This window comes from Gymnodraco acuticeps, unplaced genomic scaffold (assembly GCF_902827175.1).
Source record: "Gymnodraco acuticeps unplaced genomic scaffold, fGymAcu1.1, whole genome shotgun sequence".
Taxonomy (NCBI): Eukaryota; Metazoa; Chordata; class Actinopteri; order Perciformes; family Bathydraconidae; genus Gymnodraco; species Gymnodraco acuticeps.
This window is the reverse complement of record NW_022991064.1, coordinates 657,611-684,320: the sequence shown is the minus strand read 5'-3', so window position 1 is coordinate 684,320 and position 26,710 is coordinate 657,611. Positions and strand designations below refer to the sequence as shown.

The window sequence follows — 26,710 nt, the reverse complement described above, 5'->3', positions numbered from 1 at the left end:
GTGTTACATCACATATTCTCCAATATCTGAGTGAGTCCCTGAGAGACTGCGGGAGGGGTTTTCCCCCCTGCTGAGTGAGAGGAGTTTTCCAACGGTCTCCTCAAACACTTGATATCCCTCCTCCATTTACTCCGTCTCCATGGAGGCTCAGCTGTCCCCTCACCTTTTGTTTTGCCTTGTTTTCCAACTCCTTTTGGTTTTGGGCCCCCAGTGGCTTTCAGACAGAGGAAACATCAGCCTTTGTTCACACTGTCAAAAGCTCTGCTGCTGAATAATTCAAAAAGCTGCGAAGCCCCTCAAAGCATGTTTAAACTTCTTATTTTCAACCGCCAAGGTCTGGAAACGTTTATCTCCTGCTGTAGACGCTATTATTTTATATATATTTATTTATATATATTTATGATTTAATTTAATTCTTGCGAAGGCCTTGTCGAGTCGAGCAAATTCCTTCAAACTTCCTCCCTTTTATTCAAATGCTTTTTGTCCACCTTTTTAAATATCTCTTTCATTTTACCTCCATTTGCCCCCTTCTTTCCCTCAGGTGCCCACAGACTATCTTTAGGAAATGTTTCCATTCCCCCCGCTGCCTCTCTATCTCTGTCTGTGTAGTAGATACATTATATATAACAGGGTTGGGGTGAGTCATTAGCATATAGGCAGATAACTAATGTCATAATGAAAGCCTAAAGCCGTGCCCAGAAAGGAGGAGGCTTGTGAGACTAATGACCATTTAAATAATGCACAATAAGTGATATTCTGCAGCCAGATCAAAAGCTGCAGAGCTCTGAAGCAAAAGAAGAGAATAGAACAAGAATTTCCCCAATTTCTTAATTCCCTCTTTATGAAACTTTGGGATTTTAGCCTTCGCAGAACATTTACATGCACAAAAAACCTATATAACACACTTCAGGAGAGGGGAAACCCTAAAACGCTTGATAGGGCTTGTATCAAAGTGTTTTCAATTCATCGTCTGAAATTGGGAGGAAAGAGATAGTGAGTTTGTGTGAATAACCTCATGTCGCACAGGATGGCAACAGTTAATACCAGAAAGTCAAATAAAGAAAGCTCAAAATATGCAAACTCGTACTCTCAGTGTCGCCCTAATCCCACTTATTACAAACCCAAATATAAGAGCTCAGATAATGAGAAACCTTATCATGTTTGCACTGCCTTTCTAAGTAGCATATCTCATATTTTTTGGAGGTATATTGCAGTATATTCAAGGGGTAAGTCAGGTTATTAATATAAATACATGCGAGTAAGCAGCTTAACCTGAGTAAGACCGTAATCAGAATACAAGCTATTAGCGTGGAGTAAAGTTAACATAAGTGGAGGAAGCCACTCGTACCCATTTCCTTGTGCTGCTGAGAGATCCATTTGCACTTAAACTCAGTGATGGAGAATACATTTAAAACCAGAAGTAAAGTACACATAATACACTGTAAAAATGATCCATTATAGGTTAAAGTCCTGCTTTCAGAATAGTATTTCAAGGTGGATTGTAGCCTTTGCAGACCATTTACATGCACCAAAAACCTATAAAAACACACTTCAGGAAAGGGAAAACCCCAAAAAGCAAATTGGGGCTTTTGTATTAAAGTGTTGTCAATACATCGACTGAAAGTGGGAGGGAAAATATAGTTAGTGTGTGAAAAAAAACTTCATGTCGCACAGGATGGATCCCAAAAACATAATAGGGCCTCTTTAGGTACAAATATTCGAGGAAATGTATCTAATTAAGTGTAAAAGTACTCCTTGCAAAAACGTAAACATTTAAAGAAATTAATAATTAAAAAGGGAAGGCAGCAAATAAAGAAACATTGAGAGGCTGAAACCATGATATTAATTATTTAAAATTGTTGCCAAGTAACTTTATTTCATGTCCGGCAGTGGCTCAGTCAGTAGGGGCTTGGACTAGGGTCACCGGTTCAAGTCTCCGACCAGACCTAAATATGGAGTGTGGACTTCTACTTGGAGAGGTCCTAGTTCACCTCCTGCCCTGCCGTGGTGCCCTTGAGCAAGGCACCGGACACCCCCCTTCCCCCCTCACTCGCATTGCTCCCCGGGCGCTGTGCAATAGCTGCCCCCTGCTCCTATAGACTCCTGGTACTAGGATGGGTTAAAAGCAGAGAACACATGTCACTGTGTGTGCTGTGTGCTCTGCATGTGTGACCATTAAAGAGGGTTTCATCCCTCCCAATTATATTCTATCTATTTCAACCCATGCATTATTTCTGGTGTGTCATTTAGTTAAAATCACATCTAAACATCATATTTTACACATTGGTTTTACGTTTTGTGAGTACAAATCTTAATTTGTAAAGAAACCATGTTGTTAAATACATTTTGTGCAAGAAAATACGCAAGTCAAATGTGTACTTAGGTGTACAGTACTTCATTACATTTCCTTAGTTATGTCATCACTGCTTATATGGTGTACTTTTCGCCATTCATACAATGATAGTGATGCAAAAATAGTCTATGGAATTCAAATTCCTTCTGCATTCATAGGCGACAAAAAAACTGATATTTACTTTGTACGTCCACATCTATTTTAAAAGCCTGTACTACTGTTTTAAAGGTCTTTCATGTGTGGCTTCCTTGGCTGTTAAACTAGTGACAGGAACACCAAATACTCAGCGGTGGAAGTGTTATGTGTATTTCTGTGGGTGTATTCACAGCGTGTTTTTCTGATGTGTGAGGACAGAGATAAAGCAGTGAGAGAACGAAGTAAACAGCTTTATAATAATCAGTGGTAGTAGCACCGAGAGGCCGTTTTCGAAGCAGCGGGACCTGTTTTGTAGGGAGAGTCACCGGCAGTGCAACGTGCTGTTAATACCAGGTATTAAAAGCTCAAGCAAACACAGAAGGGCATAGGGCAAAGCTAATAAATAATGCAAATCCACTCTAAATGCCTTTCATAAAGTGGAGAGAGCTTAGAGAGGGCGCTGCGATTGACCCGCTTGTTAACAGAGGACTGAAGAGACACATTAACTGGCACAAAAAGTGAATGGAACATTTGTTTTTTTAGGACACAAGAAGTGGGATTTAGCCATCATTAGCATACATGCTGGGTCCAAATATGGATGTTAAAGTGTTTGTTAACTGCTGGTTATGAATGTAGGCTAAGCATGATTGACTAGTTCAAGAGAATTGAGATTTTTTTATAGGCAAACGAACATTATGTCGATGATACACCTAGAAAAGAGTGCATGTTTTCCCGCTAATGTAGCCTACTGTAGCTAGCTAACCACATGTTAGATGATTACCATGCACTTACATTTATCTGTAATGTTATTTAAAAGCGCAGGCTAAAGAAATGTATAATTTAAGTGAAGGAACTAGATAATGTGATGTGTTTTGGATGCCTATAATAGTTTATTTTAAATGCTAACACATTCAAATATTTCACCAAATATCAATTTTGCCAGCAGGCTACTTAGCAAGCTCATTAAGCTAAAGCTAACTTTATAGTAAGGCAAGGCAAGGCAAGTTTATTTATATAGCACTTTCCAACACAAGGCAATTCAAAGTGCTTTACAAAAAATGAAAGAGATTAAGAAAATGGCATTTAAAATCAGTCATTAAAAAGAAAAGCTAATAAAATAAACATTAAAGTAGAGGAACTAACGCCCCTAAAAGTTGAGGTACCCCTACCCGAGGTAGAACAAAGCACAGCCATGTTTTTTCATTACTTTAATATGTCTAGTTTATTAAACGGATGGTTGTATACAAATATTTGACTGCAAAATTATCTTTTTTGGTTAATGTTTGGAACTTTCCCATAACCGAAAATAGTGAAAATGTAGGCTCCTCTGAAGGGGGCCGTGTTGGCCTTATCCCTGGAGATAATGATCAGGATGTCACCAAATTTGGCCTAGATGTTCACAGAGAGGCAAGGCATACAATAAAGCAAAGATTATATCAATACCTTCAGAGGAGCCTCCATTTTCACTATTTTCGGTTATGGGAAAGTTCCAAAACATTAACCAAAAAAAAAGATTTTGCAGTCAAATGTTTGTATACAACCATCCGTTTCATAAACTAGACGTATTAAAGTAATGAAAAAACATGGTTGTGCTTTGCTCTACCTCGAGTAGGGGTATCTCGATAACTAAAGCCTTTTTGGGGGTTTGTTCCTCTAATATTAATTGATCATGGTCAATTTGCATTATACACTCAATATAGATGTAATAACATTTAAATATGTTTTGATATGACATTTATATGTATTTAAACGTGTTTGTTCATATGTCAAGGGGTTAAGATGCAAACATTTCTGTAATAGGCCGTACTGTATGTTTGTATTGTGTTTTTATTGTTTAATGTGTTTTTATTGTGTATTGTGTTTTTCACAATGTATTGTGTTTTTAGCACGTCTTTATTCGTATGATGTTTTAATGCTTCGTCAAGCACTTTGTGATTATATCGGTGAAAAGCGCTTTATAAATAAATGTTACTTACTTACTAATCCAGCAAAAATGACAAAGAAATCTATAAAACGTTATGTAAAATCCTATTATATGTGTTGTATTACCTCAATCTATAGTGACTAGGAGTAATATAATTCTCATTGCAAATAATAATAATCCTTATATTTATTATAGCGCTTTATCAATGACTCTCAAAGCGCTTTACAAATACACATTACACATACAGATCATACATGTAATGGTCATCTACTGTGGACAATACCCACAGGAGCAAATTCGGGTGAAGTGACTTGCCCAAGGACACAACGGCCTGACGCAGTGGGGCGGGAGCGGGTTTCGAACTGGAGTTCCCCAACGCCCCCTTGATCTGATGATCGAACGCACAGACCACTGCGCCACCCGTCCCTGTAAATTGTGTGTTGTGATAATGCTAAATGTGGTGAAACAAACAAGACCTTATTTAGCAATATCCTGCACAACAACTTTCCTTCTTTCACTTCCTTTCTGAAAACCTCTATACCCATGCTTCAATGAACACCAATTAAAAAAAAAAAAAGTGTCAACATGATACCAGAGTCCATCAAAAGGGAGTGAGTCGGATTGGTGAGAGCTGCCAATGGACTGAATCTTGTCACTAAGAAAAAATACAGCTCCCTCTCAAACTAATGACGTGACCAGCTTCACACGTCCTCTATTTACAGGCCCGTCATTAAAGTTATGTTAATTATAGAGGGACGGACACATTATTGTCATACCTGCTGCTTAGACAGTATCATCCCCCGCAGATGTGACAACAAAATGGACACCTTAATTAAAAAAATGCCAACCCATGCTTATGATTTAACACAACATGGTGTATTAAAAAAGCATGAAGTGAGAGGTTGTCAAACTCTTTAAAGTGTGCAGATGTGTTGCATCTGTTCTGGTTTCAAAACAACAACAGGGGTCCTCAGAGTTATACTCTTAGAGGCCCACCAAATTAAAGTTTGTTGCTAAGTTAATGCTTTTTGTTCTGAAAGAATTGAAATATGTCCGAAAAAATAGAACACAGTGTTATGAATCCAACATATAAGCAAATAATGAGCTAATAAATTAAGCTTTAAGATTCACTGTGTATTTGTTATATTAAACATGATGTGTAAATATATGTTTCTGTCAATCTTATATCATTGAGTGTCGTTTATGTTTGTATGTTTATAAATTCAAGCCTCCCTACTTAATATCCTATACCTCAATTTAAATGTGGTACAAGTTCAATGCCTCATTTCTCTTTTATTGTCAGTTATTCGGCTGAAAATCATTGAAGACCCACTAGGTGCATATATTTTGAAAAAGGTAGTACACCAAAGGATCCAAAATGTGTGCTACACGCTTGTATGGCTACACCAACAAGTCAAGTTGCCGTATACATCCATTTATGTCCAAAATGTCATCACTTTAACAGCTGATCCTATGAGATACTTGTGTAAAATGGTCAGAAATGATCAGACAAGTTCTTGAATTATGGCCAAACACTGGTTTTCTGAGGTCACTGTGACATTTGAACACCAAAACCCAATAAGACCATCCTTCAGTCCAAGTTTTAGTCTCTCGAAGCATTTCAGAGATATCTCACTTATGAGAATGGGACGGAAAACGGTGACAAGTATAAAAAAAAGACCACTCAAAGCTCAGAAATTCAAACTTTCTCTGCACACATTCTAATCTATTTCAAGAGGATAGTAGTATTATGACATGAGCCATTGAAAATCTTGCCTATTGAATCCTCTGATTATAGTGGTCAGCCGCAGTTCTCCACAGACAATGGAGAATCAGCGGGAGCCTGCCTAATCATATATCTGTCTATCTGCATCATGAGGCAATCAACATGTGCTGTCAACATCATTTCTATAGCATCTTACTCGTGCGGTTTTATTCACGAGGATGAAAACGTGCCATGACAGTCGATGCACACAATGTGAGGCGTTGAGGGTCGAGCGTACTGATGGCCTCGATATTTACACTTTTCTTCTACAGAAAATGGAAATGATACCGCTTGGTCTTTATCATTTACCATGTAGATAAGAAGGCAAAAGCCAAGTATAAGTTCAACATGAACGATTCTGAATCATCAGCATATCTCTCCTGAACCTCCTCACAACACATCCCCGTTTGCTTGTTCAGTACATTGTTTCATCCTGTTTTCAATTCTCCGGTCCGTCTGCTTGTGGTATTTAGTGGCTTTAGTCTCTCCCAAGATACACAAACTTGTTTTATGTCCTCTTAACTTCCCCTGAGTCTGATAAAAGAAAGTGAATTTAGGACCTCACAGGAACAAAAGACTGCAGAGAGAAGCGTCACAACAAGAAATATGATCCAGATTCCTGGTGCTTTATGAAATAGTCAGCAACTTTTAAGAAAACGTCCATTTTGCATCTGTCTGTAACACCAACGAATGGCAAATCCCACTTCTACTAGTCTACTTCATTATATCCTTCTTTGAAGTTTTAAACACATTGACGTGCCTTTTCAAGCAGCAGCGATTCGTAATGACTCCTGAGTAAAGGAGGAAGAAATCTATTCAAAATCAAACTACAGTCGCTGTCTCTTTTGTGTTAGTTTTAAAACACAAAACCAATCAATAGCAAGAGTCATAATTAACTATTTATGATCTGTGCTATGGTAAGAAAAATACCTCAAGACCTTAAAGGATGTGTATGCAAGAAGTTTATTATGACTAATATGTATGCTTATTCTTATGCGACGACCTCTAGTGGCCAAAGTGATTATGACGTGGTATGATGATAACAGAAGATGGCAAAAAGGTGTAGTGTAGCGAGTGACATATTGGGATATATTTAGTGTTGATGAATGGGTAAAAGATATATAAACTTTACCGGGATACTGTTGGTTGTGTCCAATGAAAAACCAGAAGTCAACATCGGCTTTTTAAGCTTCAGAACGTCAGTTCACTTAATATGTTATGTATTTATATGTTTCCCAAGTTACGTAAGAAATTTACTTATTTATCCAAAACGATTATATTTTCCTAAATTCAACACATACTTTTGCTTTAATTCACAGCTTTAACTATAAAACCCTGCAACCGTTTTCCAACAAGGTTGTATATGTCGTTTTGGGAGTCATCAGCAATGCAGAGATTGTGGTCTCCCATATGATAATCTCTTTGTTTTACTAAAGGAATCTGTAAACCTTGTACATAGTATTTATTAACAGTTCCTTCAGCAGTACAGAGACTGACTGTACCTCCGCAACAACAGACTCTCCAATGTTTCAAAATTCACATAAGTCATGCGATCGAGAGAAACTGCTCTCTGTTAATGTGCCATTTAAATGCAAAGAGTCATTTTCCCCCCTCTAGTTAGTTTTCCTACTCCGGGCCTTGGATCATCCAAGCCAGCAGAAGAAAAAAGAAGAGAGGGCAGCGTGTGATGGCAAGAAACCATAAACGGTTTGAAGTTCTGTGCAGAAAATAAGCGTCATGTTCAAACCCCGAGAGGCACGTTTTGAAGGGAGAAGAGCCTCAGAAGTCTGCTAGTTTACTGAACTTTGCTGCAATGGCATTCATAGCTTAAAGGTGATTTATTCTGAACCAAAGTTGTCGTTTATGATGAAAAAAAATTCTGTGAGCCACATGATATTTGCTTTTTGTCTCTGTGTGAAATTGCAAGGTCGAGTATTTGAAGAGACCTTAAGGCAGAAATGAACTCTTTGCATGGAAACTTTCTCAACATTGTGTCTACACCTATGTCTTAATGCCATTGAACACAACTTTTGATTAGAAAACAGCAAAGGTAAGACGTGTTTGCCGCTATTGGGCTTAACAGGTTAAATCAAATGAAATCATGTTTTATTTATATAGCACATTTAAAAACAATTGTTGGTCGAACCAAAGTGCTGTACATGTAATAAAAACACTTTACTACAATAACAAACAGAAGACAATAAATTAAATGTAAAAATCAAACACAAGGAAATGTTATGAGTCGAACTCCGCTCTGACTAGAAGGCCAGAGAGAAGAAGTTAGTATTTAGTGTAGATTTAAAAAACCCTAGGGTCTGGGCCGACCTCACATGGAGGGGCAGAGTGTTCCAGAGCCTGGGGCCAGCTGCTGCGAATGCTCGGTGCCCTCGGGTTTTGAGCCTGGTCTTGGGCACTACCAGCAGCAACTGGTCAGCCGTTAAAGGCCCTGTCACACTGTCCCGAAATTGACACCCGATGGACACACGAATATGGAATTGTGAATTTCGCACGATGATGGCCCCGAACCATACACGAAGGCAACATTTACATTACATTTAAGACATACAACTGCAACGAAAGTACCAAAAACAATTATGTTACAGTACTATGATACTGTACTGATATCTTCAGACTTTGTTCTTTACTTTATCCGTCGTTATATGTAGAAAATATTACGTTTTCTCCGTAATGTTGTTTCCATAACAACAACAACTTCCTGTCAACTGTCCTTCAAAATAATATATTATATCCTTTTTAGTTTCACAGAACACAAATTGGGTTATTTACATAATATGTTTACATGATTTTGTTGTGCAATAAAACAACCCGATGGACACACGATAAAGGAAATGTTCAAATTCGGCTGTGATCGTAGCAACATCGGGCCATTCGTGAGGGCATCTTAAGCCTTCGTATGACCGCCGGTGGAGTTTCTCAGGCTCTGGCAGCAACTTCGTGAGCGGTGGCAAAATCTTTGGCATGCCAAAAAATTGCCGAAGGACCTTGAGAAGGTTCATTTTCGTGTTGAATTCGTGTGTCAATTTTTCCCATCGTAAGGCCATCGTGAGGGCATCGTGTTATCATCGGTGCCATCGGGCATTCGCCCCGATCAGAGTGAGGGTGAATGCACCGATGATAACACGAAGATGACACGATTTGACAAGATGTCCTCACGAGTGCCTTTCGAAGTTGCCGCTCACGAAGTTGCTGCCGGAGCCTGAGAAACTCCACCGGCGGTCATACGATGGCTTAAGATGCCCTCACGAATGGCCCGATGTTGCTACGATCACAGCCGAATTTGAACATTTCCTTTATCGTGTGTCCATCGGGTGTCAATTTCGGGACAGTGTGACAGGGCCTTAAAGAAGCAACATACAAAATACACAGTACAAAATACCCTTTTTTAAATTTGTTTTGAAACCAGGAATAAACATGTGGCTTTCTGAACAATAGCACACATACAGCAAATTACTGCTGCCCTTTAAAGGAGTCTACCTTCATAATTACACTAATTTTCCAGATTGGCTTCTCTTCTGAAGTTCATGCAGAGCAGTGGTCCGGGTTTCGCTTTGATTTACAGCTTGGTGAACATTTCTCAAGCTGAAAATCATTATCCGAACAAAAGGAGGCAATTAAGCATCCTGGTATTAAACAACGACCAGGTATCGACTGTGTCTGCTTGATTTAACTGTGACTCAGTTAACTGATTTTTATTCAGAACACTTCATGGAGGGCAACATTTGAGAATTCAAACTGTATCAACCTTTTGGAGAAGTTGCCATTTCTCAAAGGGACCCTGTGGGGATATCGACTTAAACAAAGTCTATTTTTGTAAGTGTCCTCTCTGGGTTCAATCTAATCCAATTCCAATAAAATCTCCTTCAAGGGCTTCTGAATCTGCCTTGTCTGATCCAGTACAACCTGTTCCATTTGACTATTTATGTCCATCATGTCTGCTTCCTCACTCTGAGCCTCTGCATCCCACTTCCTTCATTATAGAGCTGACAAGCAGGCGGACAGATTCAGAAGAAGCACTGTCTTGGCAAGAAAGATCTGCAAAGCTGAAGGGCGTAACATGTTCCTTTTTAGCTGCAATGTTTCATGTCATTGGTATTCTACTGCTGGTGGGTGCAAATCAATAGTATTGAGCTGCTGCTGCCCAATAAACTAACTTGTTGTCTCAATTGCAGTCTCTTTAGCCGCTCTGAGAGAATTTAAAGCCCTTGGAGAAATTCAAGGTAAAACGTATATATTTGGGGAATATATATATATATATATATATATATATCTTACACGAAAAACTCTGACCTTGCATATTGTTGCTGAGGGTTGGATCAGTTTTTCATTGCAGTGAAAACAACAACGGATAAAGTTGACTTTACTCTGGGGACAAAACAATTTCATAGTGGTATTTTTTCTTGTACAAATCCTGCATTGCAAAAGGTTCTTGGGTCAATCGTATTCATGAGTTAAAATCATTTTTCGTATCTCTGCCATTTAAAAAAAAACAAAAGCATGGGGGTTTTCTCTGTTGTGATGTAGAAAGCTGCAACACTACAGTTTGTTGATGGGGGTGTTTCACTGAATGCTTCAATGCTAATACCAAAGGGAGGGTCCATAGTGATATGCTGGCCCATGGCCTTCAACTAGAAAATAGCATTTAGAGAGAGAGCTGTCAATCAGGAAAAGACTCAAAATGACAACAATAAAAAATGTTACAACTCAACTACAATGAGATCCAAAATAAGTACAAAGCATCAAACCCAGAAATTCACACAATAACTATAAAAAATGACAAAAAAAGACACTCAAAGAGACACTAAAAGTCAAGAAAAATACATAAAACATCTACAAAGACACCCTTAATTAAAAAAAGACAAAAAACGATTAAAAGAAAATGCAACTCCAAAAACACACTAAACAACTACAAAGACACACGTAAAAACTACAAATAGGAACTAAACTGGTCTTTTGCATGCTCGTGCTCAGGGACCGTTGTCTCATAATCCCCCCAATGGACACAGCCTATGGTTAATGTCTGACCCCGACAGCTTCCTCTGATGATGAGATCCCATACAGCCCATAAATATTAAGACATCATATTTTATCCCCGGTGCATCTGAGAGGAACATCAAGTCATCCGAGCATCATCCAGCCTGAAATGGACCTTCTCTAATGGATGAAAAGCGGGCTCCGTGGCGCTCCCTGAGGAACACCAGGAAGTGTAATCAGCAACGACCCGTGCTTCACTACAGCAATCTCAGGGAGTTCCTGAACATACCCAGCATGCCTCTGGGGGGGGATGTGAGTGAAACAGCGGAACAAGCAACTTCGAATGGATAATGAAGAAAAACCCTGAGCCTATAAAAGCATTCCCACTCCTTCTTCCTCTGTGCGGATGTATTGTCCAAGAACACTTTCAATAAACAAAAGAACAACTACATAAGAGATGCTAAGCAATTGCAAAAAGGTACTTAATAACTACGTAAAGAAAAAAGAGCAAAAGAGATACAAACAATAACAAAAAGACACAATTGCCATTAAAATAACAAAACTAAAGGGGCGAGAGGAAAGGAACAATTATGGAAAGACACAAAACATCTACAAAGAAACACTAAATAATCAAAAAAGACAAAAAACAACTGCGCTAAGCAACTGCGCTAGGCAACTGCGCTAAGCAACTGCGCTAGGCAACTGCGCTAAGCAACTGCCCCTAGCAACTGCGCAAAGCAACTGCGCTAAGCAACTGCGCTAAGCAACTGCCCCTAGCAACTGCGCTAAGCAACTGCGCTAAGCAACTGCGCTAGGCAACTGCGCTAAGCAACTGCCCCTAGCAACTGCGCAAAGCAACTGCGCTAGGCAACTGCGCTAAGCAACTGCGCTAGGCAACAGCGCTAAGCAACTGCGCTAGGCAACTGCGCTAAGCAACTGCGCTAGGCAACTGCGCTAAGCAACTGCCCCTAGCAACTGCGCAAAGCAACTGCGCTAAGCAACTGCGCTAAGCAACTGCCCCTAGCAACTGCGCAAAGCAACTGCGCTAGGCAACTGCGCTAAGCAACTGCGCTAGGCAACTGCGCTAAGCAACTGCGCTAGGCAACTGCGCTAAGCAACTGCGCTAGGCAACTGCGCTAAGCAACTGCGCTAAGCAACTGCAACAAGCTACTAAATAACCAAAAGAAACACAAAACAACTACAAAGAGACACGTCATTAACAAGAAAGACAAAACATGATTACAACGACAAGCAAAGCAACTGCCAAAAGACACTGAATAACTACAAAATAAATTAGAAAACAATAAACTTCCTGAACATACCCAGCATGCCTCTGGGGGGGATGTGAGTGAAACAGTGGAACAAAGGAAAGGATTGTAAAAAACCTGAGCCTATATAAGCATTCACACTCCTTCCTCTTCTCGGATGTATTTTCTAAGAAGGCTAATAATAAACATATATGTAAAATGTCAACACAGATTGGGGGCGGCCTCCTGTGCAGATGCATGAAGAACTTAAATAGAAAAAGCAGCGAGGGGCTGCAGGAAAACAAGCTGTCAGAACGCTGATGATTGAGACGGGGGTCCTAGGTAATGAGATTGTTTGGCATAAATCACGAAGGAGCACGCAGGCTGCGAGTCCATTTCAACATCCATTAACATTCAAGAGAGGAAATAAAGCATATCTACATACATCAAGAAGCATGAGTGACAGGCGCTGTTTCTGCTGCTTTAACAGTGTTGGGAAAATACTGAATGTATTCATTCAACATGAGAGTAACATGATAACAAAGGTGTCCCAACTGTAGCTGTGAACATGACAGGATGTGTGATTACTAGAAGAGCATCAGGACTGTTTGAGGCATATGATAGCTATGTGATTAACATGATGATTCAGCCTCTATGGAGATAGACATGTGACAAGCATGCTCATTTCTGACGTGGAGCTAATCTGAAGTAAACATTTAATACTGCTTTCTATTCCTCCATCTTGTGACTGAGTAACTCCCTCTCTTGGATATCAGCATGAAGGACACTGTTTAGGAACTAGTTGATGCTCTGTATGTGATGACTACTTCCATTCTGGAGAGGATCATAAATACATGGATCCTGAGATTGAAGCTCAAGCCGGGGACCAGTGATTATTAACATTTTTAAGTATTTAGAAAAAGTGAGAATTTTGAGAAAAAACGTCAGGATTTTGAGAAAAAGTCAGGATTTGAAGATTTTGGGAAAGTTCTGAATTTTGAGGGAAAAAATCTGAATTTTGAGATTTTAAGAAAAAGTCCGAATTTGAGAAAAATTAAGGATTTTCAGATTTTCAGAAAAAAAAGGCTTTTTTTTTTGGAAAAACTCAGTATTTAGTTCATGACAGGATGTATGATTATCTACAAGAACCGGCATTCCTCCATCTTGTGACTGACCCTCTCTTGCATATCAGCATGTGAAGGACACTGTTCAGGAACTAGTTGATGCTCTGAATGTGATGACTACTTCCATTCTGGAGAGGATCACAAATACATGGATCCTGAGATTGAAGCTCAAGCCGGTGACGAGTGATATTTTTCTAACACAAAGGATCAGATGTGTGTGATAATAATAATAATTTCTGAAGAACATTCAGCTTCTAAAATATGAAGATTTGCTGCTTTTTTTCTCATAACATGATCTGAATACTGAACATGTTTGGGTAATAAAACAAGACATATGACTTGGGACATTGTGTAATTACAAAACAATGAAATAATGAATCAAATCTGAATATGGGAAGATTGATGAATAATGATAAATATCTTTAGCTGTGGCCTTAGTTATGAATTAAGTTAAAGTGACATAAATCTGAGAAGAAATCAATGAATCCTCCTTTGATTTGGTGATTTTGTTTGGTTTTGTATAGCCGTTAGATACAATTATTTTAAGTAAATGAACATTAAAGCTGCAGGTTGAACAACTAAGATGATAAAATGCGGGTAAATCGATAAACAGAGATATAAAATGGATGAGAAATTTAAAAAATATATAAAATCTCTGGTCATTTCATTCATTTAAAGCCAATTTGATCAAACTGATAAAATATCATATTTTGATTTAAGGACTACATAATCATAATCAACTCTATTTTGCATAAAGCAAGAAAAATCCATGAAACAAACTTTTTGAAATGTAATTATAGGCGCATTCACAACTCAGTACTTTTCCCACAAAGGTTAATGAGAATTTAGTTCATGAGAACTCTTTAGTTCTCATGAACTAAATACAGATCGCGTTCACACCGGAATAAATCCCTGAGGGAGGATTAGGCAAATGAAGCCGCTGACGTCACTTCTTCTTCTTCTGGCTTTGGGTTTACTGGCAGGCCGAAAACCACTTCACGGCGTATACTGCCGCCCAAAGTCCCCGGCCGGAAGTCCCCGGAGTTGGGGACTGGCTTCAGTAGAAGCTGCTTGGACTCCCAGCAGCTTCTACTGAAGCCTTCCGAGTAAATCTCCAGAACGCCGACACCTCCTCATCTCCACCACTCCCATGTTTTATTTTGTTACATTACATGTAAGATATCTGTCTGTAAAGTGTAAAGTAAACAGGGTCAATCATCTTCTTTACACTTGCAAACTAATATGTTCTGGTGTTGCTTGCAATTAAAACACGTCGTTCTCAGAAGCCCCCATATGTATCCATAAGGTTTACAATCATTAGCTCTAGGGGACACACCACTATCATGTTTTTTAGTACTGAAAAATGACCTTTGTGTTAGGGGATGTTCCCAATTAAAAAAGCTAACATTTTTACCGAGGAACGCTCACACCATTAAAAAATCACCCACTGAGGTTCACTCGCAATAACTCAGCTTTAGCAACACTTTAAAGAGTAACTTTCTCCACAGTGGCAGTTATTAGCAGCACTCTCTGGACCCTCCTGCATTCAAACATTCATCCCGCCGCGATAACTCTGCAATGATTTGAGACTCGATGTTTGGACCCTCTGTTCCCCTCTTGGTAATTGACAGAATTCTGCACAAGCAGCGCTGCACATTTGTTTTCATTAAATGTGTCATTATTTTTATTCTGAACATTCACAGAACTCCAGTAATGAAGCGTCAGAGAGCACGGCACATGAAAGCAGCGGCAGGCCTCTTTATAGAAGACTTCTGGGCTTTTTTTTCAGCGCTTCTCTACAAAAGCAGCATTGTTTACAACTCTATTTCTAGACGTGGAGCTTCTCTGCTTCTGTTTGTTTGTATACTAAATATACAGTATATTCCCCAACGCCTGCTGCGGGAAACTGACTTATCTTAACATGTAATAAACACACACAGCACCAATATGTGTTTCTTTAAGCTTCAAAGAAGAGGGGTCTCTAGTGGGTTTAACTCTGACACAATGCATGCTGGTGCTGGAGTACTCCGTGACCACAGAGCGTGAACGTTGTGATCAGCTGTTTTTGCGCAGTTCTTCAGCACAGAAGGGGGGGGGAGTCTCCCTCCGCAGCCGCTTAGCGTAGTTTTGGCACAATTCCGTTGTACAGACCGACGTTAACAGCAGCCCCGTCTGTGCACACGGAGACCGACTCTGTCGTCCGGTGATCTAACCGCCTTCTGGAAAAGCTTTACAAGTACGTCGGTACGCAAATGTGCTTTGTGACACAGTGACTGTACGCATTTCAGATGTTTGCCGCGCATGCGTACCTGCGTAGCAGTTATGTGCACCCCTGGCTATAACACTTCCAACACAGAAAAAATACATGTTCATAACTTCCAAAGTGCTCCGTAAATAAAAAACTGAAAATACTTTGACATTTATTTTAAAAAAAACTATGCAATCAAGCCCTTAACAGAACACTGGATTGCTGTGCTAAGTCGATGTATTCCTGCTCGTTAAAGTCCTACCTCTCAGCAGGTCGGGGGTGGGGTGCGGCCAGTTGAAGGTTCGGATCAGCTGCCAGTCAAAGTCGTCGTCCTGACCCTGACGGTACTCACACACACCGGGGTCCAAGTCCTCGTCAAAAGTACAGCCAGCTGCAGGAAGACAGGACAACACGGGTTAGAAAACAAGAAACACATTCAGAAAGAAAACTGTCAGCTTCATCATCAATTATAAGATCACTATTATTAAAAAGGTCAATTCAAGATTCAAGGCTTTTATTGTCATGCGTACATAGCTACAGTGTAGTTATGTTGATGAAAATCTTAGGTCACAGGCTCCTCCAACAGTGCTTATACAGTAGGGATCGGAAACAAAAACGGTTTCCAATGTCTTTTACAGATGCGAGCATTGTTTTTCTGACAAACGTCAAACAATGCATCTACGCTACAGAAAACGTGCAACAAGGAGATGTCGTGATGGAGAGGAAGAAATTGTCTTAAAGCCTGGCTGGATTTCATAGAGAGAAATGACAGCAGTGCTGCATGTAAGGTCTGCAGAGAGAATAGTGATGTAAGTTATGTAACATGTGGAACAAGCTCTTGTGTCCAGCCTCTTTGTTATGGTACCGACTTGTCTTAATCCATCTCACCGACCTTGTAGACAAATAAATCCTTTGTAGGACCTACTTCTTGGCGACAAGGAAATCAGTCGGATAAGCTTAATTGAACATGGCATTGGCACACATACAATCTCATCTCTGCATGGTATAGATAAAACACAGATAAGTTAGAATCCAACTACAATATGGAAACAAAATCCACACAGTTACCCAGCAATCGTGAAAGAACAACGTCAACAACGTCATAACTTATCATCATAAAACAACATTTATATTTATCATGGCGTTGGGAATTAATGCAATCTAGGTACTACAGGAAAGTTGAAGCTTTCAGTGAAGTGTGTTTGCTTTCAGCAGTAGCAGATGGGATAGGACTTAGTCTTTGGAAACAACAAAGCCATCAATGTCATCTTAAACTAACAGTGGTCACTCAACATTGTCACCAACCTCATCATCGAACAACAACAATATCTATGAAATAAATGCAATATACCGCCAGAAGCACGTACCAATTAGTTCACTCTATTTGCTATTTCTGGTTAAGAAATGCATCAAATCAGTCAGTGTAAAACCAGAGAAATGACTGCCCAGTTGAGTCACCACGGGCTCACGGAAAATGTGTCCCTACATAATTTCCTGGAGAATGTTTGAAGCATTGAGCTAAATTACAGCTAATCAATCAATCAATGTTTATTTATATAGCCCAATATCACAAATGTTACATTTGTCTCAGTGGTCTTCACAGTGTGTACAGAATATCAGTATGACAATACAACACCCTCTGTCCTTAGACCCTCACATCGTACAAGGAAAAACTTCCAGAGAAAACCCACAGTTTAAAGGGAAAAATGGGAGAAACCTCAGGGAGAGCAACAGAGGAGGGATCCCTCTCCCAGGACGGACAGACGTGCAATAGATGCCGTGTGTAAATTGAAAAGATAATACATTTGCAACATAGGTAGTCCTAATGGTTTTCAACAGGCGGTCAGCGGCATCCAGAGCAATTAGCCCCGCGGAGAGAAAATGACACAGGTCACCCAAAGAGCCAGAAATAATGGGGGGGGTTCTTCAGCCGATGGAGGACTGAAGGTGACCCGCTCCGGCCTCTAATGGCTGCATGCACTACACCGCCATTATCACACAGAGTTCAGCTTTTAAAGCCAGCAGCTCATCAGGACCGAGGACGAGATGCTGGCTTCTGGTTTAATTGGTCCGAAAACACAGAGGTGCTCTTCAGGAGATTAATAGTCTGGATTCAGGAGGAGCAATTTATGGTCATGCATTTCCAGTAAATACGGATGTTTTAGACTAAATGTGCCTCCAAGAGTCGCAGTTGATGATTATTTTGTCTTCATTGATTGATTTTTGACTGTTTTCAATCTGTCTTTAAGTCCATTACAATTTTAATTTCTAACAAACAGAAAAAGCCAGGGTCGAAGAATGATTGCAGGACCAATATATTATCAAAACGGCTGATTTAGTTTCTCTTAACATCCAATTTAATTAAGGTGTGAGCAATTAAATCACTTATTGCTGCTTTGACCGGAGCATCAATCAATCAATCAATGTTTATTTATATAGCCCAATATCACAAATGTTACATTTGTCTCAGTGGACTTCACAGTGTGTACAGAATATCAGTATGACAATACGACACCCTCTGTCCTTAGACCCTCACATCGTACAAGGAAAAACTTCCGGAGAAAACCCATAGTTTAAAGGGAAAAATGGGAGAAACCTCAGCATAATTAATGTTATTAGTTTAGCATGTGACTTTCAAGAGTGCTGTGACGCTGCGAGTGTATCAAGATGCAGGTTAGCAAGAATTATCCAGAAAGCAAATGGACAATGGTTAAAGATAACATGACTAAACAAACTGTCAATGTTAACATCTAATACAGCCTTGCTGGCCTTATTTTGAACAGCGTGAGTGACTTTAATCAACATTACATTTCTATTTTTACTTTGGAATATAGAGGTCACTTGTCCAGTTAAATGAGTCAAGTCTTCTTTACAATATGTCTGGTCACACTTTCCAAGTTAAACCTATTTATTTAGGCCATTTTTACAATGTTTCAAGATATTAAACCCAGGGTTTTCCACCAATGATTTTCAATGACTTTTCCATGACTTCTCCATGACCTTTACCTAATTGTCCATGACCAAAAAAAAATGACTCGGAATGGTTTATTTGATCATGGAACAGGAAAATAAGGTCTGCATATGAAACATGTTGTGCCTATCTAAAACAAATCAAATAGTAGGCTAAAGCAACTAAAATCTCTCACCAGCAAAATACCTCAACAGTTAAATGCCATTTTACGTTTCATTACAATACGATACAGTATTTATTATCATTATAGTAATAATAATAATAATTCATTTATTTTATATAGGCGCCTTTCAAGGCTCTCAAGGTCGCCGTACAAACACATAAAAAAACAAGATACACAATACCTAACACCAGCATAAGAAACATAAACAAGACAATGCAACAAATCAAATAAATAAAACAGAGGATGTGTGATGGATAATGATCAGGGTGGATATGCGAGTGTGAAGAGATATGTTTTGAGGCGTGATTTGAAAATGGGGAGAGAGTCAGTGTTGCGGATGTCAGGTGGGAGGGAGTTCCAGAGGCGGGGTGCAGAGCGGCTGAAGGCTCTAGACCCCATGGTGGTTAAACGGAAGGGGGGTGCAGTGAGGCTGAGGGAAGCAGAAGACCTGAGTGTGCGGATGGGTGTGTTGATGTGCAGGAGGTCGGAGAGGTACAGAGGAGTGAGGTTATGGATGGCCTTAAAGGCGAGGAGCAGAATCTTAAAAACGATACGGGATTTGACGGGGAGCCAGTGAAGTTGCTGAAGAACAGGAGTGATGTGGTTAATGGAGGAGGTTCTGGTGATGATGCGGGCGGCAGAGTTCTGAACCAGTTGAAGTCTGTGGATGGATTTGAGAGGGAGACCAAAGAGAAGGGAGTTGCAGTAGTCGATGCGGGAAGTGACCAGGGTGTGAACAAGAATGGCGGTGGTCTTAGGGTTAAGGGACGGCCGGAGGCGGTTGATGTTGCGTAGATGGAAATAGGCGGACCGAGTGATATTACTGATGTGAGATTTGAATGAATTTGAATTTGAAACTTGATTTGAATTCAAGTAATACTATTTCGGCTATTAGCTAAAATATAAATTATATTTGATGCAACTTTAGTTACATTTCCATGACTTTTCCAAAACTTTGAGGAAAATATTGTTTTCCATGACTTTTCCAGGGCCTGGAATTAGCATTTAGAATTTCCATGACTTTTCCAGGTTTTTAATGACCGTAAGAACCCTGTAAACCGTTCTTCTAATATCAAGTAGGGCTGGGCGATATGAAGAAACTCAAAAATCCCCATAAAGAATATATGGGTACACGTCTGATATATTCAGAAGTGACATAGTTTTACTGTAATGCTAGGAAAAGACTAACCTTAAAGTCAAGAGTTAATAGTTAGATCACATTAGATCCCGGTGTTAAACGTCTCCTCTGACTCCCTGCCAGCCTGTATTTCATTCAATCCTGTGTGTGTGCCCCAATGCTGTTGCTTTTGTTCGGAAGCTCCATCTGCTTCCTTTAATAATGCATACGTCTGCAGATGTTTTTTGCAAAAAAACTCCTAAAACGGCTTATTCTGCCCTTCCTGCTGACAGAAGTATCACCAACACAAATGACAATCCAACACGCTGTCTATATCATTATGTTCCTACTTGTCTGTGCCAATTAGCACTAATATGTGCTTAGGTATGTGCTATGTCTGCTGTGTGTTGAGGGGGTTGTATTAAAGTGCTTTTAATTGTGCGTATGTACTGTAATTGTGCTTTTTTTCTTTGCTTATGTGTTTTATATGTACTCTTATTTTTTCTGTGCTAATGCTTATGTGTTAAACTTATGCTAATGTGTTTTTTAATGTGCTCATGTGTTTGTTTTTTATATGAAACGCTGTCAACATGCCAGGGACTGCATATTTTTAAAAGATCTGGCACATTTACAGAACTCAAGTGCTCATGTTAATTAATGTGCATTGTCCCTTCCTAAATACCAAATAAAACAGACGTCCGCACATCCCCCCGCCTGCAGTCCAGAGAGTGTTTCCTAGTGTGTAAGCAGATCACAGTATTTTAATTGCCTCCTGTGTGAGGGAGTATCTGAGGATGAGAGTGCCACGGTGCAGGCCCCACGGTGCAGGCCCCACGGTGCAGGCCCCACGGTGCAGGCCCCACGGTGCAGGCCCCACGGTGCAGGCACCACAAAAGTCAAAGTCAACTTTATTGTCAATCTTTCAGTTTGTGTGTACAGAAAGAGAGATCGAAATACCGTTCCCACAATCCCGAATACAAAAACAAATATATATTAAAAATATGTAAATATGTATATACCTATATATACACAATCAAAAGACACATGTATACATATGCACACATTAAGACCTAAATAAAAGCACAACAATCAATATATACAAAGTAACAGTCACTTCAATATCTTTGAGAATCTTCAACTTGCAGGTGCAGGCCCCACGGTGCAGGCCCCACAGTGCAGGCCCCACGGTGGAGCTCTGCCTTTGACTGAGAGCCCCCCAGCTTCAGGAGGACATGTCCCCATCAGACACGTCCCACTGATTCTCCTCATTAAGACTCAGCCTCTCCGTTCCTCTCAGAAACCAAACGAGCTTCTCCTGCAGCGAGGCTGAGTAATTAGAAAAGTTACGAGCGTGCTGCTGAAGTTTCACTGATGTGTGCGCAGTGGGGGGGAAAGCACATTTCTTACATGAGTACAAGAAGAGGACAACCTCAATACTCTCTTACAAGTAGAAGTACTGCGTTCGATATCAGGAGGATTGGCATCAAAACATACTTTAAGTGTCAAAAGTAAAAGTATCTATTGTGTCTAAATGCTGATATCAGGGTACTTTTTCTGTCAATCATGTTTTAAATTACGGATATCTTAACCTATAATTGTATTTATTAAGTAACTAAAGCTGTCAGATGAATGTAGTGCAGTAACAAGTACAACAATGGCTTCCAAAATGTAGGAATGTAGAAGTATAAACTAGCCTAAAATACAAATATTCAGGCAAGCAAGAAGTACTTTAAACAATACTTGAGATTAAATGTATCTAAAATGTGCTTTTATATATAAAGTCTAGTTGGATAAATTATCATAAGGTTAGTTTTTTCACATATAAGTGGTCAAACTGTGGAGTCCCGTCGGAAATAGCAATTATGAATTGTAAAAACACTGTAGTATTGTATTGGGATCAAAGCATGCTTTAGGTTTCACAAGTAAAAGTACTTATTGTGTTTAAAAGCTCATCAGATATATTAAATAACAGCTGGTAAAGGTGGAGTACAAACTTGAACACCAAAATGTAGTGGAGTAGAAGTATAAAGTAGAATTAAATAGAGAAACTCAGGTAAAAGTACCTTATAAGTGTACACAACTTGAATACTTAGTTAAATTCCACCTATGTGATGATGGTTTGTTTTTGTCATGATGATGTGCGTGTGTGTGTGTGTGTTTAGCTGAGGTTGTTATGATCTTTACTTAAAAAAAATAGTTAAATTATAATGAATCTGTCAATGTCACACACTGGGAATAAAACATTCCTGTTCACGAAGACAACAGGCAGGCAACAGGACTGAGGTTGATCAAATTTGCACGAAATCTTAAAATAATAATCAGCTGAATGTTAGGAAAAGAGGCTTAAAGAATACTAATTGCTTATTAAGAGGCGACGGTGCCTCCATGCAGAGCCACAGAAACACCTGCAGACGAGGACTGAGAAAACTTCAGCTGACGGCTCCTCAGAGAACAAAGAGGACGGAAGAAATAAGACAATCTCTGGAAAGAGGAGGGGTAATTCGCCAAACAAGTCCCGAGCTCGTTGTTGAAAGTAGGGCTGTGCAAGACAAAAATATATAACACATGCCATCACATTCTACATAAGACATGTGCCCAGTTAGCACGGTTAGCAACCAAGGGTTTAAGCAAATGGCTAACACTATGGACAAGCGTTACGCGATGCCATCTCGGCATCATCTCACCAGATCTGCACTGCCTGCCCTATATGACAAACGCCGTGGGGAAGTTGAAAAAGATGTGGCTTCAGCTGAATACTTTGCAGTTGAGCTATACTTAGAAAAAAAAAAAATTAAAGTTAAATAAATGGATGTTTTCAAAGTCAATGAATAATCGTATTTAATAATCGTGATTTCAATATTGACCAAAAATAATCGTGATTATGATTTTTGCCATAATCGAGCAGACCTAACTTCTTCTTCTGCTCTTTGTTCTGTATGTTGTTCCTCAGCAGACACATGATATGCACATCCAGATGAAATATGAAATGGTGCTATAAAGCTTCAGAGGTTCATAAAAAATACACAGAGAAAATGTAGGATACTTTACGCATGCTGGGGGGAAATTTGGTGTTTTGATAGTTGCTTGTTTTACATCTATCTATAGGACATTTAGGGGACAAATAATATTTCTCAGTTCCTGTGAAATCCATCTCTGAATTGGTTTACTGTAAATGTTTATCTTATTTTTCAAATCAACATTCATGCTGAGAGTCTGTATCCATAACTTTAAAAAAGAAATACTATCAAATACTTTATATATATCACTGTTCAATCAATCAACGTATATTTATATAGCCCAATAATCACAACATTTTAAATTTGTTTCAGTGGATTTTACAGTTAGTAAGGAATATACAGGACAGACGTGCAATATATGTCGTGTGTGAATTAAAAATATAATACATTAACAACATAGGTCATAGCTAGTCAAAATGCTTGAAAATGAATGTGTCTTAAATAACGGTATATCATGACATCCCTAACCTGTGTAAATGAAACAAACATTGGAGGAACACTAAGTGCAGGTGGTGAACTATTTGGTAATCTGTGTGCACCGACCCTCTAAGAGATGCATTTCCAAACCAGCCAGGAGTCTAAATACCTTCCACTTAATTGAATCCCATTAGAAGTGTTTGTGTAGGATCAGTCGTGGTGTGTGTGTGTGTGTGTGTGTGTGTGTGTGTGTGTGTGTGTGTGTGTGTGTGTGTGTGTGTGTGTGTGTGTGTGTGTGTGTGTGTGTGTGTGTGTGTGTGTGTGTGTGTGTGTGTGTGTGTGTGTGTGTGTGTGTGTGTGTGTGTGTGTGTGTGTGTGTGTGTGTGTGTGTGTGTGTGTGTGTGTGTGTGTGTGTGTGTGTGGAGGGGGGGGGGGTGTCTGCTACACAAAGTGGCTGTGAGGGAACAGAAGAGGCCCTGGGGAAGATTAATGGGAAGAGATGAAGTGTTTTTCTCTTCCATTTCAACTATATTTGTTCTTCTTACGTCACTTTTTATTGAAAAGCACTTTGTAAAATCTGTTCCCATCGATGGAACACTATTTTTCACAAAGTACTGAGAGTGTGTGGAAAAATATGAGTTTGCACTAATGATTCAAAACACCAGGAAATGGGTTAGCAGGTTAGCGCTCCCTCACCTGGAAGTCAATGGTTTTCTGAATGTGTTTTTGGTTATTAGCCTCCATTGGAATCCTTTGTTTAGTGACATCACTATGGAACACTCACTCTTCTATAGCAGTGTTTCTCAAACTTGTTCATACCAAGGACCACTTAACCAATAAAAAAACACTCGCGGACCAACTAACTCCACAAATATCCAAAATCACATCGTTTTTCTCGCTTTGAGAAGCACTGTTCTATAGGCTAGTGATTCAACACATTGTACGTGATAAGCTAAGGGGCGGGACATCTCTAAGATGTTGACCAATAACAACAGAGCCGGCCAGCTAACCAATCAGAGCAGACTGGACTCTGGTTTCAGACAGAGGGTGAAAAGAGGTGCTGCAGCACAGGCAGTATGAGAAGAATAAAGAGCTTTTTGAACATTAAAGCATGAAGACAGTACATACTGATATACACCTGAACATCAGCAGAGAGGACTCTTTAAAGTAGAGACACTACATACTGATATACACCTGAACATCAGCAGGAGAGGACTCTTTAAAGTAGAGACACTACATACTGATATACACCTGAACATCAGCAGGAGAGGACTCTTTAAAGTAGAGACACTACATACTGATATACACCTGAACATCAGCATCAGAGGACTCTTTAAAGTAGAGACACTACATACTGATATACACCTGAACATCAGCAGGATAGGACTCTTTAAAGTAGAGACACTACATACTGATACCTGAACATCAGCAGGAGAGGACTCTTTAAAGTAGAGACACTACATACTGATATACACCTGAACATCAGCATCAGAGGACTCTTTAAAGTAGAGACACTACATACTGATATACACCTGAACATCAGCAGGAGAGGACTCTTTAAAGTAGAGACACTACATACTGATATACACCTGAACATCAGCAGGAGAGGACTCTTTAAAGTAGAGACACTACATACTGATATACACCTGAACATCAGCAGGAGAGGACTCTTTAAAGTAGAGACACTACATACTGATATACACCTGAACATCAGCAGGAGGGGGACTCTTTAAAGTAGAGACACTACATACTGATATACACCTGAACATCAGCAGGAGAGGACTCTTTAAAGTAGAGACACTACATACTGATATATACCTGAACATCAGCAGGAGAGGACTCTTTAAAGTAGAGACACTACATACTGATATACACCTGAACATCAGCAGGAGAGGACTCTTTAAAGTAGAGACACTACATACTGATATACACCTGAACATCAGCAGGAGAGGACTCTTTAAAGTAGAGACACTACATACTGATATACACCTGAACATCAGCAGGAGAGGACTCTTTAAAGTAGAGACATTACAAACTGATATACACCTGAACATCAGCAGGAGTGGACTCTTTAAAGTAGAGACACTACATACTGATATACACCTGAACATCAGCAGGAGAGGATTCTTTAAAGTAGAGACACTACATACTGATATACACCTGAACATCAGCAGGAGAGGACTCTTTAAAGTAGAGACACTACATACTGATAGACACCTGAACATCAGCAGGAGAGGACTCTTTAAAAGTAAGACACTACATACTGATATACACCTGAACATCAGCAGGAGGGGACTCTTTAAAGTAGAGACACTACATAATGATATACACCTGAACATCAGCAGGAGTGGACTCTTTAAAGTAGAGACACTACATAATGATATACACCTGAACATCAGGCAGGGAGAGGACTCTTTAAAAGTAGATACACTACATAATGATATACACCTGAACAATCAGCAGGAGTGGACTCTTTAAAGTAGAGACACTAACATAATGATATACACCTGAAACATCAGGCAGGAGGGGACTCTTTAAAGTAGAGACACTACATAATGATATACACCTGAACATCAGCAGGAGTGGACTCTTTAAAGTAGAGACACTACATAATGATATACACCTGAACATCAGCAGGAGTGGACTCTTTAAAGTAGAGACACTACATAATGATATACACCTGAACATCAGCAGGAGGGGACTCTTTAAAGTAGAGACACTACATAATGATATACACCTGAACATCAGCAGGAGAGGACTCTTTAAAGTAGATACACTACATACTGATATACACCTGAACATCAGCAGGAGAGGACTCTTTAAAGTAGAGACACTACATACTGATATACACCTGAACATCAGCAGGAGAGGACTCTTTAAAGTAGAGACACTACATACTGATATACACCTGAACATCAGCAGGAGAGGACTCTTTAAAGTAGAGACACTACATACTGATATACACCTGAACATCAGCAGGAGGGGACTCTTTAAAGTAGAGACACTACATAATGATATACACCTGAACATCAGCAGGAGGGGACTCTTTAAAGTAGAGACACTACATACTTATATACACCTGAACATCAGCAGGAGGGGACTCTTTAAAGTAGAGACACTACATACTGATATACACCTGAACATCAGCAGGAGGGGACTCTTTAAAGTAGAGACACTACATACTGATATACACCTGAACATCAGCAGGAGGGGACTCTTTAAAGTAGAGACACTACA

The 26,710-nt window shown here is 39.6% G+C and overlaps 1 protein-coding gene across 7 annotated transcripts in view; it reads right to left on the bottom strand.

Moving 5' to 3' along the window:
• Positions 1–26,710, bottom strand: part of ptprua (protein tyrosine phosphatase receptor type Ua) — a 271,078-nt gene that overhangs the window by 174,313 nt on the left and 70,055 nt on the right. For all 7 annotated transcript variants that reach the window (XM_034236684.1, XM_034236686.1, XM_034236685.1 and 4 more), the window contains exon 2: positions 16,051–16,179. In XM_034236684.1, the coding sequence (XP_034092575.1) occupies positions 16,051–16,179 (129 nt within the window). The remainder of the gene's footprint in view (positions 1–16,050; positions 16,180–26,710) is intronic.